Source organism: Phalaenopsis equestris, unplaced genomic scaffold (assembly GCF_001263595.1).
Source record: "Phalaenopsis equestris unplaced genomic scaffold, ASM126359v1 Scaffold000135, whole genome shotgun sequence".
NCBI lineage: Eukaryota > Viridiplantae > Streptophyta > Magnoliopsida > Asparagales > Orchidaceae > Phalaenopsis > Phalaenopsis equestris.
In genome coordinates, this window is record NW_018164577.1 from 606,264 (window position 1) to 623,703 (window position 17,440).

Below are 17,440 nucleotides of genomic sequence, written 5' to 3' on the forward strand. Positions count from 1 at the left end.
TTTATGACAAATCCCTTGTCCTTTAAGGCAATCAAATCTATGTGATAGAAGAACTTGCTTTGTATCTACAAATGACCCAAAGAACATAGACTTGAGTAAAGGTTGAAATCTGAATTTGATTTCAGCTCATTTCAAAGAGCCACCTTTGACGAAGGATGGGATGGAGATCCACTTCTACTTAGTGAGTTTCAGATTCACCCAAGCAAGTCATATTAAGGATTGACATATCAGTGCCAACTCATTTGATTGGACTTATGAACTTGCACTTACCCACTCACCCGAGAGTTAGACCACTTAAGAAAACTTGATAAAAACATGCAAGTGCAGTTTGAATTTGATTTGAAAGACCAAGTTTACATTTCAAATGAAGGTTCCTTGCCCTTTGGGGCAATCAACTCTACGTGGTAAAACTTGCTTTGTATCTACAAGTTACCCAAAGAACACAGACTTGAGTAAAGATTGAGATCTGAATTTGATTTCAGCTCATTTCAGAGAGTCACCTTTGTCCAAGGGTGAGATGGAAATCCACTTCTACTTAGTGAGTTTCAGATTCACCCAGGTCATATTAAGGATTGGCATATCAACACCAACTCATTTGATTGAACTTATGAACTTGTACTAACCCACTCACCCAATTGTTTTAACAAACATGTTGACTCAGAGCTAGACCAATTAAGAAAACTTGATGACAACATGCAAGTGAAGTTAGAATTTGATTTGAAAGGCCAAGTTTACATTTCAAATGAAGGTCCATCAGAGTTGACAGTAAGTGCTTACAAAAGAAGCCTTTCAAAGACTGATTTGACCAAACACATCCTCAAACAGCTATTTCGTGCTAGGTAGATTAGGCACCAAAAGTATGATTGGGCTTACAAGCATAGAAGCATGACTAAAATTTTCATTGACTTATTAGCTTGTGAGCTTCATTTTAACTTGTGGCCTTGCATTCTCATGCTCATGTAAGTAAATTTGACTCTTAAAAGGGCTTATGTTGGCCCATCAGCATTGGTAGACTTTATTTCTTTCTACAAGATTAATTATGTTTAGTTGCGTGTGCCAAGTAAATTTATGTTAGTTTGATCTACAAGGTCGAGTCTTGTAATTTTGAATAGATTGACAAGGCAGATGGCTTATTATCATTTTGTCAGAACTTCATGATCAAAATCTAGACTTCCCATAAACACATGCGATAATGATTAATTATACTGTCCAATAACAAGAGAGAACTTTATATTAATGTTCATTGTTAAGGTGTTAATTACCAAGCACATAGTAGTAACGATTAATTTTAGATTGAGAAGCTTTACCACACTTCTCCTTTAGAGCGGATGGTGAAGGAATAATGCGGATGGTGAAGGAATAATGACGAGTACATGATTCTGCCAACGTTGATTACCAAAGGTCCAAGTTCACTTAATTAAGGGAGGTAGTCGACCCAACCTACCCGAATGATCACTATTAGTACATATGAGTTGCATCATATATAAATAACTTGTAAACTTAGGGTGGATGCTAATTTAATGATAATATTTAAGTCAACCTTATCAAACAAAGAGTTTTATGTTCTATCAAGTGCACTAAAAAATTCATCACTTAGGAGAATCAAACCACTGAATAACTTATGAGCTCTGACAATGAATATATTTAATGGTATTATTTTATGGCAAACCATCGGGTCAAAAGGCCCCAATCATAACCATATTTTATGGTGCAATTTGTGACAAAATCACTTAATTAGATGACACAAGCTTTGTCTTTAATAATATGACACCTTTAAAAATATTAATAGAGATACACTGACATGATGTTGGCTTTTCGGAAACTTAAATCTCTAATAAACTGTTATAACAATTGGATATATTTTACTCTTAGCCTTAAACAATAAAATTTTTATTGGAGTATTTTAAATATTATGATATTTTTTTAAAATTCAACATCTTTATCATGACTTGATCCTAAATAACCTATATTTTGATTTAGAAGCATTTTAAATATACGATCACCTCCAATTGAAATTTTCTATCCATGAAGCCATTGTCGGGGAATTAGAATGATTTCACTTTGTCGCTTCAGACCTTATCGAGTTTGCTATGTTCTTATAGAGGATTGAGTTCCTAATTAGAATAACACTTTGACCCATTTAAATACTTGTCACACCATATAAATTAACGACTCCATTCCATGCATAGAGGATCGAGTTTGTAAATTGGGACTCGCTATTGACTTTTAGGTTCATGGCATTGAGAGAGTGCATTTTTTTAAATGGATTTTCTATTTAAAGAGCCTTAAAAGTATGTGAATGGAAGACAAATTAATTTTATAGGTTTAATAGGTGAGTGCTCAACAATAAGTTTACTATGCCAGATCTCTTTTAATTGAATTTGCAATAGTTCATCAAGAGCTAAATCTGCTGTAAACTCCAGTTCTAGAGACATATGACTTACTTCTTTACCCGATAGGCAAGATGATCTTCTTGAAAATATTCATGCGTATTGATAAATCTAATGGTTATTTTAAAAAATCGATCCCCTCCAACTATAATGCGCAATGACCATGCTCGTCATAGAGATAATTAAATGATTGCAATTTGCCATCTTTGGATCTTATCGACTCTTTTTGTTAGCATACACAGGATCAATGCCTATAAATTTCAATGTATGTATTTTATTTTGAAAATATGGAGGGTTGGGCATGTAGGCTAAATTCGCTATTTAATTTTATTTAATATATACAACAGTTTAACAAAATATCTTTAATTATATTAGACTAAAAATACGAAATTAAACATGATTCTTTATCACAAATCTCAATAACTCCAATGTTTATGACATAGAAGATAGAGTTTATGGCTCATTCAAGAAAACCTTTGTCTTCGCCCATGGCTAAAGGAATATCAACTCCATTATGATCTGAGTATTGTAATTTGCTACTAGTGGCTAGTGGAACTTCCTCGCAATCAAAGTATTAAAAACTCATGATTCCTTTGCAACAATTCATGGGATATATGGCTAACTATAGGTTGAGCATTTCGTTCAATGCTTATATGTGGAGTTGATTCCACTTATAATTTTAAAGAAATTAGTGAAAATATGGTAACCAAGGCATGTAAAAATAATTCTATTGAGTGTTAGATGAAGGAGATACTTTATAAATAGGACACAATAAAGAAAAAAAATTCATGTAGCCGACCCCACGTAGTGGGATTAAGGCTTTGTTTTGTTGTTGTTGTTGAGTGTTAGATGGAGGTTCTTTATAAAATGGTGCAATTGGAGAATGTAAATACTCAAGTTATCTCCTGTGTGATCCAAAAATTCATGCTTAGCACAATCAAAATTCAAGTGATTATTGGTTAAATTTTTAAAATAAAATTTGCATACGAAATAAGATAATCTTGAGATTTTGTCCTCTATCAAATTTAATGTTATAGTTCAAAGGTTTCATAGGCACAAGCTCCCATGATTAATAACATCTATCAATTACAGAAGTACTTTTGGTTCAGACTAGTTAGTAGGCTAAATGACACTTTGCTTTAATTGGAGCAATTTGATTTGGAACAAGAATATTTTATTGCTAACTTAGAGTAAACAGTAGTAAATGATGGCAAATTCAATCAAGATCATTTCTATCATCGCAGATTCTTGAAGCAAATCAAATAAAGGCTTCTTATCAACCATGTGTTGCATCATCCAAAAAAGCCTCATAACATACAATAAAAGCTTATTGGTGCGTCTTGTGGCTCTCATTTGATAGACTTAGCCATTAGGAAACATCAAGACTTTGACAATAACTCCAATATAATAGTGGCATCAAAATTAGGCTAACCACCCAATCCAAGGACACATGCTGCACATTACTAATGTGAGATTTTTTAATCTCCTAATATGGATGCTTTACTCATTGGGAACATCGATCAAACATATCATCCTTGGCAATTTGATACAAATGGTGGATGTATGGTTGCTCTAAGTGCAAAGTGACCAATTAATGTTTTAATTTTTTATTCTTGTATATTTTTATTAAGAAAATGAATTTTGACGAAATTCTCTCAACTTATAATTTCATTTTTATTAATGCCCATCTAAAAAAGGGAACATATTGTATTTTTTCCTTAGTTTTAGATGAGATTTTCATAATAGTATCCCCATTTGTTATTATATTTAATTAAACTCATTACTGAATAATGGCTAGATGTACTTATCTCTATGGTTGAGTTCAATTATTTTCAAATAAACCCTTCGGTTATAATACTTTAATGATCAAATCACAAGGGAAATAATGTAGGAATTGGAGTTGATACCTAAGCTAATATCTTCAGTTCAATCATAAGCTCTATCTACCACTTAGAAGTCTTATTTGGTTTGCATTACTGATGTATGTTGAATTGCAGAAAAGCATTGAAAGGTCGACACGACCATTGAAATTATTAATTGGGTGCATACTCTACGGGGGCATACCTGGCTGAACCGCCTTTTGACTTGTTAGCGAGAAAGCCTATCAACAACTTAAAACAAAACCATTATTACCCAACTAAGCCCTAAGCTGGTGAACTAATCGTTCTGCCTTTTCAATGAGCTTTAAAACTCACCTTACATGACATTTTAATTTTTGTCTAACAAAAGAGGCTGAACCTCAAACACTTTCATTTTCAACATTTGATTATTGTATGTATATTGTAACTCTGATTTTGTTTTTCTAACAATCTTGTCCACTATCAAGGATTTGGAGTCTCTAGCTTCTTATTTGATTTGCAATTGAGAGATTTGTTGATTTAAATTACCCCTGTGGTTATAATATATAATAATCTAGATCCTAAAGGTTAAAATGGCAAAAATACTTTTATTATTACATGTTAATCATTGTTCCTTGAACGATATGAGCTAGGTTATTATTTGCATAGGATCGATCAAAGAAGATTGTCACTTTATGAACCTTGTCAACTCTTAACAATTTGCTTGCAGAGGATCAAGTTCAAACAAATTTATGTATATAACCTTTGAATTTACCTGACACTTATTATATTATAGACCTTAGTAATACTCCAAAAGATCAAATATTGAATTAGGTTAAGAGTCCTATTAAATCCACCCTTGACACATGGAGAATGGAATTCGTGGATTACAGTTTATAACCTGCTCTAAAGGGAAGGCTTTGAAGTGTTTATTTGTTACTTTTTTGTACATTAAAAAACCATCGCAGGCAGACCATATCAGCCCCACTCTTGATATGTGATAGAGTGGGCCACAACAAATCGCTTCTATTCCTAGTGTTTGCAATCAATACCAACTTCAGGAGCTTTAATGAGCTGTTCTAATTTTACAAGTGAAAACATAGAATTTACATGCCGCCAAATGAGCATGAGATGAGATGACCTAAGGATGCATAATATATATATAATTTTGTGTATTTACTTTTATAGTTAAAATTTTTAGCTTTCCACTTTTCTTTCATTTATAATTTTTTATTAAAAATCTCATAAACTACGAGCATCTCTATTTTTTTCAACGTGCTTAAATGCGTGCGTGCACACAACACAAGTTGTAAACCAATAAGATGAAATTTCATATTTTTTTAAAAAAATAACACATCTTTCAAACCAAATGTCATTTGAGTGAGATTCTTATCAAAGACCAATCATATCTAACTCGGAGGCTATGGAGGACCCGACCAGTCCTCCATGGGAAGAGGGGATGCCGCTCCTCTATTCCCCTTTCCTTTATTCCCTTTCCTTTCTTTCCTACTTAGCACTTTCCTATTTTAAATCCATTCTTAAAATATGAAATCCTGATTATATTTTATTCTCTTTTCTTATTTTAAAACTTTTCCAATTTTAAGTCATTTCCATAATTTGAATTTTGATTATTTCATTTACCCTTCCCTAAATTTGATATTCCCTCACTTTACTTCCTTACCAAATCTGAAATCCCGATTTGATTCTTCTTTCTTATTTTAAGTATTGCCGGAAATAAAATCCTAGCCCATTATAAATAAAGGATGATGTGCTTAGGGTTAGTAGTCTTATTTTTGATATCTAAATTCAGGTTTTAGCCTTGACATCTTCCCTTTGAGAGATGTATCTAACGTCGAGGTAGTGCTCCGACTGATCCTCATCTGAAATAGTGATTTCTCCAAGGGTCCGAGTAGTGCTTCGCCTGTAGTTCTACCTTGACGAGGCATTTATCTTACCATACCTCCGCTTCCGTGTACCATTTCATAATCCAACCAACGCAACCCCCGCTTTTACAATAGCCTTCCTCTACAACCTTCACCACAACCGCCAATCTAGCCTTCAACGACCTTCCTACTCTCCAGTTGCAGTTCGAAGTTGTTACCATAGCCAATCTACTGTCCTACTTCTTCCACAACAGCCCCACCTCTCCAGTCTACATCACAACCGCCAATCCAGCCTCTCGCCTGGCCAAACTCCCTCATCAAGCGATTGCATCTTCTTTATTGAGTCATTAGTTGTAATCCTTCATTTTGTGTGTTGTCCTTCGTTATTTCGAGTATTTACTGTAACTTTATTTTAACTTCGTAATAAAATTATGTCATGCATCGTGGTTTGAGTTAACTCTGGTATTATTTGGTATCAGAGCTAGCCTAACCTTAGTCCCATCCTAGGGTTTTCTAGCGTCCGCCCCTACCCAATCCACCACACCAAAAATTTTTTTCCTTTCTTTTGTTTATTTTTTCTCTTCCTTCTTTGTTCCTTCTTTTCCTTCCTTCAATAGATCTCAAACCGTCAACCATGCCGCCAAGGAGAAGTATGCCCGAGCCAACCCGGGACAAGATGCGAAGAGAACTCCGTCGTTTTCAGCGAACGCAGCAAATGCTTATGTATATTGAAGAGGAAACCTAGTAGGAGGTTACTCTCGACGTGTTTTAGAAAATTGAAAAAAATATGAAGATGAAGCGGAAAAACTACACCAGCTCCTACCAACTTATAACCACCAAAAGTTGCGAACTCTAGCTTCCGAAGTGGAGATTACATCAACAAGCTACCCTCTTGCTACTATCCAACAAAACTAATTTGCAAGTCTATCATAGCCAGAAGATGTTCCAAGTGTCACGGGTTTGGACATGTTGAAGCATAATGCACAACCAGGGGAGTGATTTACTTCACAAAACTGGGTGTCATCGAAAAGTTGGGTAACGACACCGCAGACACTGAAGAGTAGTTCAAACGAAAATTTTCATCCGATGACATTTTCCCCGAGGAACTCCATTGTTCGAGGTTACATCCATTGCTTTTTCTCCATATGATCAAAAGAATCATGCGACTTTTGATGAGATTGTGATTCATGCTCTCCTAGAAGATGAACTTTTTGTTGAGACATAAAAATCATGCAAACCAAAATATATCAGAATTTTAAATTTCAATGGATGGTCTTCGTAACGACCAACTGATAGCATCATAGGCGGCTACACTTCTATCTCTCACCTCCAGTGTTCCATATGAAGAAACAAAAGACCAGCATGAAGCTCTTGTTATTGAAACGCAATGAAAGATGTCAGTTTTCCAAAACTTCAAGGGTCAGAGGGAAAACTCAAAAGAAAATAAGAATCACCCATCAACCAGACTCTTGCAAATCCTGAATCTCGCTGAGGCCCAACTTGTCATAAATGGAAACATATGAGATATTTACTTATTCGGAATTTGGCTCAAGAGAACCAACGTGGTGGTGCACCTCCGACTCAAAGTATGCCATACCAGAACGAAGAGATAATGAGGTATGCTCGCATGTGGGAAAAACTCCTCGAATGCTTTGATAGATGGTTAGTCGCCAGTGGGATCAAGGGGTGGTTGACAACGACATAGAAGCTTCGACCTATGCGTCGAAGCTCTCCCAACCCCAGGAGGCTGGCACGGGGGCTATGGAGGATCGACAAAGGGAGGGGATTGCCGCTCCTCCCTTCCCCTTCTCTTTCCCCTTTCCTTTCTTTCCTTCCTAGCATTTTCCTATTTAAAATTTTTTCCTAAAATCTAAAATCTTGATTATAATTTATTCTCATTTCTTATTTTAAAATCTTTCCTATTTTAATTCATTTCCAAAATCTAAATTTTGATTACTTTATTTATCATTTCCAAAATATGATTTTCTCACTTTATTTCCACAGCTAAATCTGAAATCCTGATTTGATTCTTTTTTTTTTTATTTTAAGTATTACCTAAAATAAAGTCCTAGCCTCAGTATCAATAGATGATGATGTGCTTAGAGTTAGGGGTCTTATTTTTGATATACGCATTCAGGTTTAAGCTTGGGTATTTTCCTTTCGAGGGTTGTATCCAGAGTCGAGGTAGTGCTTCGATCATTCCTCGTCCGAGGTGGTGATCGCTCCAAGGGTTCGAGCGGTGTTTCGGCTGTAGCTCGACCACAACGAGACATTTATCTTACCATATTTCTGTTTCCCTGCTGTCATTTCAGAATCCAGCCACCGTAACTCCCGCTTCCATAGCAACCCCACCGCTCCAACCTTCACCGTAGCTGTCAATCCAGCATCTGACGACGTTCCTGCTCTTCTCAAGCCGCGGTTCGACGTCGTTACCATCGCCAATCTGTTGTCCTACTTTTTCCACAACAGCCCCACCATTCTAGCCTTGACCGCAGCTGCTAATCCAGCACCCCCCCCCTCGCCGGACTCCCTCCTCATCAAGCGGTTGTACCTTCTATGTTGAGTCATTAGTTGTAATCCTTTGTTTTGTGCTTTTGCTTTGTGTTGTCTTTCGTTATTTCGAGCATTCATAATAATCTTGTTTTAAGTCCTTAATAAAATTGTGTCCCGCGTCGTGGTTTGAGTTAACTCCGGTATCAATATCACTTTTGGAGTCTTTATAATTTCAAATTTGATAGTAACTAGTTTGTTGATATGCACATGAAAATTTGCTTTTGCTTTTACTTGGTTAATCAGTGCACTCACGAAACATCCATATGCTTTTGGATGTGTTTTATGCCCACGTGGCTTTTGGCTCCCCTCAATTTAAATTTTTTCCTCTTTGTATCGCATGTCCGCCAGCAAAAAAAAAAATCAGTTTTGCTTTTCCATGACTTTGTTGGCAGCAATGTTGTTATTAAAATTTGTACACAACTTTTTATTTGTGTGCATTTTGTTGCATTTTGGTTGGTTAAATGCTTTCTGATCCATGCCTCAATAACACTTTCTTTTTTATTCATATACAAATTGCAACTCTCTTTGCGTGCAGTTGTCATGATGCGGAACATTGAAGGGTACTTTAAAGGATGCGATGTTATTCATATATTGTTCACATGGAGGCTTTAGGTGGATTCCATAAGAGCCTCATCCATAAAAAATGCCAAAATTTTGATCTTCCCTCACACAACTCAAGCAGCACATGGGTCTTTTATTAGACTATTTCAACATTTTGGACTCATCGAGATAGTCCATTTGCAAAATATATGACAACCAAGTGTTTTTTTTTTAATTTATTTATTTATGCGAACAAGACATTACGAGTCGATTATTCATTAAACTATATACACCACCTGTTTTTCTCATCGCATTTGATCACTTAAATTGTAGAACATAACCAACATCTCTTTGCACCTTTGCACCTGTGCGAGGAAAGATTTTTTTTTTTTTGGTGATTTTGATCCTTACTCATTTCCTTTTCTCTAAAATTAGTGATTTATTTGCTTGTGCGACTGATTGTCAAATCTTAGAACCAAGATCACAATGATTAAATTCAAGTTCATAAAGCATTAGGCTAGAAATCCTTATACTCAAAATTCACTGAAATCCTGAAATATGCATGCAACCGTGAAAATTTTAAGTAACTTAAATGCTAAACAAGAATTCATACGGATTACCCAATACCGTTTGAGGTTGTTATGAAGTTATAAAATATGAGAGATGTTGACTACTCTATTCTTCATAGGAACATTCCATGACGAAGTTGATTAGGACAGGCATATATTTTCCTCTGAATGCTAAGCCAAATGTTTTAAGGCTTGTTGCAAAGTTCAAACTGGCCAAAAATATGGAAAATAGCAAACAATAGAAGAACCAAAAACTAAGCCAGAATCATAGTTTTCTCACAATTCCACCAGACTCCAAATCTACATAAATATCAGAATAAAATTTAGTAACAGTACCATAAAAACAAAACTTATTAAGACAAGATGTGTGTTCAATGAAAATTCTTAAAGATAAGCACTCTCGAAATTCTTAAAACATACAAACAAGAATAAGATTTGCAAGAATAAAATTTACCTCCACTTTTTCATGAATGACAATAACCTTGTCAGATAAATTATTTGCACTGACAACTTCACTGGCCTGGTAAATACACAAAACAGCCTCACGTTCAACGCAAGAATAAATCGGACAACTTTATAGTCAAAGGAAAACAAGGATGATTTCAAACGTAAGTGTTAAGACAGAATTACATAAGGAGAAAACTAAGTATATTACTGTCCAAAAAGTTGAGAATAGCATACCAAGACATTCCAGTAGTCAACTATAAAATTTACTTGAGAACAGCAGCACCCGAAAAAGAGAGCAAATTAGAAGAAGCTTGAATATAAAATAAGCCACTCAGGTCATTCCATAAGCAACCAGCAATGGCCAATCTCATTGAATGTAAAATCTTTTATGCCTCTTTCATTATGAAATTGTCAAAAAATAAAAGGTTTTCATTTAGTGAATTAGGTTCGAAAGTGAGAAAGAGGCTAAAAATTGCATTGACAATAGGAAAGAGGGTGGAAGGTAGGGTAAGCGAGGAAGGTGACTGATGAGAATCTATGCATTTATTATCATTGGAAGTATAATCAATCGATGATTTCATTTATTGGTTAATTTTTAATCTAATGCGTAAATTACAATTACAAGCTAATTTTGTGTTGCTCAAATTTCTTCTTGATTCTTTTCCTTGAGTTTCTAATTTTTGTACTTGCATGTTTTGTGCCCAAAAAAACTAGTTTTTTTTTCTTTTTTGTTGCATAGTACACAAACTTCGATCCACAAATCCAAGATCTCCTTACACAATCTAGGTATATTACATCATTTTAGTTTAATTGGTATCAAATTTATTTGTTGTCATCAAAATTAACACTTCAAAATATCAGTTCAGTCACGACTAGAGCCAAGAGCTTGGAATACTAATACGGGAACAGATAGACAGATAGTCAGCCGGAAAGATTCCCAACTTAAATTTTTTCTTTCTTGAACAAAATAATTCATAAATATTAAGGAGTATTCCAAATCATAAAAGAGTGTACAAGAATTTATTTAAACAAAAATCCATTCAGATTTAAAATATATGACAGATTCACGCGTAATCACATAAAACAATTGTGCAAAATATCATAGAGGCATATATAAAATTGAGCTTTTTTACCTGCGCAGCAATATCACTGGCTTCTATTGCATAAACCTGAGAATGTGAGAAGGGTTTAGAAGTACAGATGTGTAACAACCATGCTAAGTAAAGAGCGGAGGAGGTTGTGCCATCCTAAAATCATAATAACCATGAATATAATTAAAAGATAGCTTTACAAAAAAGCGATAATGAAATGTTGCGCCACCATTAAAGTGTACCTCAAAGGCATGCTTCTCATAAATACTCCCTAAAAAACATACAGGGAATGCATATCAACCAAACTGTTATCAATTGCTACTTAAAAAAAAAACTGATTGAGCTTGAAAAATGCTAATAGTGGATAAGAAAGAATATGGGACTAAAAAGATAGATCCAGGGAGGGAGAAATTCTCACTTTCAAAGTTAATTATAGCATTTGATTAGATTTAGATGACAATATATAAAGATGAGCTCTCATTTTTAAAACTCATATTAAAAAAAGTGAAAAATGAGTTTCCATTTTGATGGGAAAGTCAAACTTCAATTATGCTTTTACCTTTTTCTAATAAAGATGGAATAATAATAAATTAATGAGGTTATGAGTTAGTATTAATTTTAACCATCGTAATAAAATAAGGAAAGATTAATTTATAAGATCATAAAATGAATTTCACTGCAACCAAACAAAAATAGAAATTCAATGCCAATTTTCTCAAAAATAGCTTAACTTCCCAAAAATGGTGGTTACCTAGACATAATATGATTTCAGTAGCCATGCATACTTTTCGCACCAATTTGAAGAATCCTATTAAATAGTTCAAGCTATAGGTAAAATATATGATCCATTTAAGGATTTTTTAACACATTTTATCAACAATTATCATTGCATGAAGAAGGAACAACTAAGTGAGATTTTGTATAGGGCACCAGTGTACAATGTTGTTTAAATACCATATATACAAATGCTTTGCAAAAGTATTTTTCCAGCTACATTGCCTTAATTTGAAACAAAAAATTTCAAAATAAATACATAAAAAGGTTTCAAAAGTGAAAACAAACAAAATTCCTGCACAGTAAAAATACAACTTGATTATAATATACAACACCACCATACTTGAACTTTAGTAATGATAAACTTTGGCTCAATATAAGTATTTAAGCATTTAATCTCTGAAGTATGGTGATGTCGGAGTTAACCCAAACCATACGAAGCATGGTTCGATGAAAGAATTTAAGCAACGAGGGGGGATGGCTGAAAAGGTTGCAGAAGGGTTAGGTAAGGAAACACATTCTTGCGGGATCAGGCTACAATCGGAGCACCGCTAGAACACTTGGGAGAATTTTGCAACCTCGAAAGAGTTGCAGTTAGAGCACTTTCTCGCCTTCAAATACAACCCTAGAAGTAAAAAACAAATGCCAACAACAAGCTAGACAAAATCTGAAATCATTAAAGTAAAAAGTAAATCCATAAACAGAAAAACAATGTATTCATAATAAAAATAACTAGGCAAGGGGAACCCCTTCAGTTGGGTGGCAGCACTCCAAACCCTCAGCAGGGTTCAACAGGTTCAGCCCCAAGCCCCTGTGTCAATGACCCGAGATTGGAGGAGCTTCGACTTCATTCGTTGAAACTTCTGACTCCTCGTACCACAAAGTCAAGTTTGTCATGTTGAAAGTGACAGAAATGTTGTAGTTATTAGGTCGATCATGTAGGTGTTGTCATTCCACAACATGTCTTGATAAAATAAATATGAACCAACTTTAAGCACATCCTGAGCTGAAGCTGCATATAGATATATGTTTCTGCAATGTAACTCTTGAGCCTTTAAGTTTAAAACATTCTTCCTCCCCTTCTCGTACTCGACAGAATGTAGCTGATAAATTAATAAGTGAGGAGAAATCAACTCTGGGGTGAAATGTGTGGCAGACCGCATACTCTCACTAACTACTACTTAAGAGAGACCTATTATTCACTACTAGAGCCTGGATCCCATTAAAGAATTTCTTCCCCATCAAGCTTTTAAGAACAATTTCAAAGATGGGGTTCATCCCACGTCAAATGATGGGCTCCATGCTAAACTGAATCTAACATCTGAATAACTTCATATAATCTTTTAGACATGGAACAAAATGACCCATTTTTGACATACTGGACGTCCATCAGTAGAGCAACTCAAGAATGATACCGGTTTCTCAAACTCATAACCCTTTTGGACATCCAAAGGTAATTCTATTGATGCTCCACTCAACCCCTGCAAAATGATAGCTCAATACATCACAATCTCATACTCTACAGGCTCGCCCATTACATCAGTCATTACCTTCTAGATTAACAATTGATATCTCAGCTGAAATCTCTCCTAGAGGCTGAAAGTTGAATCCTCTCTAAAATCTTCATCTTCTCTCTAATCAGCGTTTATTTCTTCAGCTGTTCTATGATCAGTGAAAGTAACCACTCTCCTGATTGTGCAATCTGATTCAATGTGCCAAAACTTGTGGGCTTAGAGCACTTCTTGGTTGGGATGGATTTAAGAATACAAAATGGTTCCACCTGTTCTCTCCTCTGAATCAACTTCTCCTCAGACGGGATTGTCTTGGATGTTCCCCTGGGTGTGCTCTGACTATACGATCATGTGATTGAACTTTGCCTATAAGGAGTGGTGGTCGCCCGATGATGTGATCACTCCACTTCTGAAGCTAGGGTTGGAACATTTTGTTTATAGTAAGCTAATAGAGACTAGCGCTACATCTCCCCTTCAACTTGGACCAAAAATTAATTTTATCTTTTCCTTCTCGCTGGCTTATGGACTTCAGATGTTGCCCCAAAAATAATGCACTTTTCTTTCACTTGTTGGCAGCTAGTTTCACAATTCCGTCCGGTGGGACCTCCAAACACTCAAAAACACATTCCACAATCCAAAGCCATTTGACAACCTCATCCGGATCTATGTGGTCGTCAAAATATAATAAGTCCACCGTTACTTCTCAATTCTGACTTTTCAGATAATCCAGGTCAAATCTTCGAAGTAGAGGTTCTTCATCCATGGAATCAGCATGGTGGAAGAGATTCACTCAATGTCTTCGATCTAGCAAGTTACCGTTGTGACTACGGCTAGATTGTCAACTCTTAAAAGTGGCAAGCATCTATTGTCGTTGGCGGGTTTCCTACAAAATATCTTCCCTATAAATCTCTTGGACCCTCTGTGTGAATTTCTCATAAACGATATCGTGTCTTTTCCCCTCAATCCAGCTTCCAGCTATTGAATCCTTAGTGGCATGGCTAGGTTTTAGGTTTTGGGAGATGAAAGTTGGTGTAGTAGATTGATTGTGGGTGAAGAAAAGCTATTTCAAATTGGTGATTTTGAAAATCAACAATTGAAAACTAGGGTTCGGTCGAAATTTGGTTATGATTTGGGAAGAAAATTTTTTGTGGGGGTGGCTTAGGTTGGGGTAGATGCTAGGAAACCTTAGGATATGACTATGGTTAGACTATCTTTGATACCAAATGATACTGACATTAACCCAAACCCCAACGAAAAATAAACGTTATTAAAACGAATGCGCAGTCACATGATTGCAATGAAAAATGAAAGACAACAACCAACACACAACGCCAATATCCAACAAGGGTTGAATTTGAGGTGGACGGGACACGGCAGTGAGGGGTTGTGGAGGGGAAAAGGATGGTTGTTGGTTGATATGGTGACAAAGGACAACAGATGAAGGACTGGGAGAGAAAGGACAATAGGTATGGGGAGTGGGAGTTAGCGACAAGAGGATAGCAGGTTGGAGGGGTGGTGACAGGGAGATAGTGGACTAGGAGGGTTCAAAGGTCAGGAAATAGAAGATTGAAAGTGTCGGCGAGAATGGAACAACAGGTGGGGAGGTTCAACAACAAGGGAAGCGAGTAGAGGGGCAGTCGGTAGCATTGGACAGTAAAGGGAGGGTCGTTTGGGGAAGGCGACAATGAGGAGGGATGGCTGAAAAGATTGCAGAATCGAGCTACTACTGGAGCACCACCCGAACCCTTAGAGAAGGTCTCCACCCTGGATGAGTTACAACCAGAGCACATTCTCGCCTTCAGATATAGTCTTGAAGGGAAAAATAGTCGTCGACAACAAGCTAAACAGAAATTAGAAAAAAAAATAAAATAAAAACTAAAACCATAAACAGAAAAACAATGTATTTATAATAAAAAAGTACTAGGAGGAGGGGACCCCTCCCATTGGGCGACATGACTCCTTTTTGAACCGATAGCTTCTTGTTGAACCAACAACTTTTTGTTGAACCAGTTGGAGCCGGTTCAACCCCAAGCCACCAAAAAATACAGGAGTTAACCCAAACCACAACAGAAAATAAATGTTATTACTCGAAATGAATACGCGGTAACACGATTACAACAAAAAGAAAGACTACAACCAACACACAAAGCTAATACTCAACTAAGTCTGAATTTGAGGTGGAAGGAAGGGAGTCATAAGGGGCTATTGTTGAAAAAGGAAGGTGGTTGGGTGATCTGATGACAAAGGGCAACATATGGAGAGCTAGGAGACAAAGGATGGCAACTATGGGGAGTTTTCGGCAAGGGAATGGCAGGTTCTAGGGGCGACGGTAGGGAGATAGTGGACTAGAAGGGTTCATCGACCAAAAAACCGCAGATTGGAGGGGTTCAACAAGGGAACAACAAGCGGGGAGGATCAACGACAGGAGAAGCAAGTAGAGGGGCGGCTGGTGTCACTGAACAGCTGAGGGAGGTCTGTCTGGGGACGACGACAGCGAGAGGGATGGCTAAAAAGGTTACAAAAGGTTTGGGTAAAGAAAAATATCTCTGTCGAATTGAGTTATAGCCAGAGCACATCTTGAATTCTAGGAAACGGTCACTGCCTCAGACGAGTTATAGTCGGAGCACATTCTCTCCTCCGAATACAACCCTACGAAGGGAAAACAGTCACTGACAACAATCTAGACAAAAATATGAAATAAGAAAAGTAAAAAAGTAAAAACTAAAACCCTAAACTTAAAAATAATGTATTTACAATAAAAGGTAACTAGGATGGGGAACCCCCTTAGTTATTTACAATAAAACAGTCACTGACAACAATCTAGACAAAAATATGAAATAAGAAAAGTAAAAAAGTAAAAACTAAAACCCTAAACTTAAAAATAATGTATTTACAATAAAAGGTAACTAGGATGGGGAACCGGATGGGGAACCCCCCCCCAGGTAGCAACACTCACTTAGCAGAGTTCGGTCGGTTCAATCTCCCAACTGAACCGCAACTTCTTGTTGAATTTGTTGGGGCCAATTCAACCCCAAGCCACCAAATGATACCATATTTAACCCAAACCACAATGAAAAATAAATGTTATTACTCAAAATGAATATGCGTTTACACAATTAAAACAAAAAAGGAAAGGCAACAACCAACACACAACACTAATACCCAACTAGGGCTGAATTTGAAGTGGACGGAAGGCGGCCATAAGGGGTGACCTCGTGACAAATGACAACAGATAGAGGGAGACAAAGGACAAAACGTATGAGTAGCCAACAAGGGGAATAACAGTTGGGAGGGGTGCCAACAAGAAGATAGGGGACAAAGAGGGTACAGAGGCCAGGAAACAGTAAGTTGAAAGGGTCAACGACAGGGGAACAAAAGATGAGAAGGCTCTGCGGAGGGGGGAAGCAGCTAGAGGGTCGGCTAGTGGCACTAGACAGCAGAGGGAGGTCTATCTGGGGACTGCGACAACGAGAGGGATGGCTAAAAAAGGTTGCAGAAGAGTTGGGTAAAGATAAAGATTCCCACGGGATCGAGCTATAGCTGGAGCAACACTCAAACCCTTGGAGAAAATCACCACCTCAGACGAGTTACATCTGAAACACCTTTTCACCTTCAGATACAACCCTAGGGGGCAGCTGTCGATAACAAGCTGGGCAAAAATCTAAAATCAGAAAAGTAAAAACTAAAACCCTAAACCGAAAGACAATGTATTTATAATAAAAGAGGACCCGGGGGGAGGGGGAATCCCTAGCCTTGGGAGGTAACACATCAACCCTAAGCAGGGTTCGGCAGGCTCAACCTCGCTAGGGGACCGACAGCTTCTTGCTGCACCGGGCGGGGGTGG

At 36.7% G+C, this 17,440-nt stretch overlaps 1 protein-coding gene across 1 annotated transcript in view; it reads right to left on the reverse strand.

Annotated features, from left to right (window-relative positions):
• Positions 1-17,440, reverse strand: part of LOC110021582 (probable protein arginine N-methyltransferase 6) — a 32,748-nt gene that overhangs the window by 12,290 nt on the left and 3,018 nt on the right. The window contains exons 4-5 of the mRNA XM_020720133.1: positions 11,354-11,389; positions 10,228-10,293 (exon numbers count right to left, since the gene is read on the reverse strand). Of these exons, the coding sequence (XP_020575792.1) occupies positions 10,228-10,293; positions 11,354-11,389 (102 nt within the window). The remainder of the gene's footprint in view (positions 1-10,227; positions 10,294-11,353; positions 11,390-17,440) is intronic.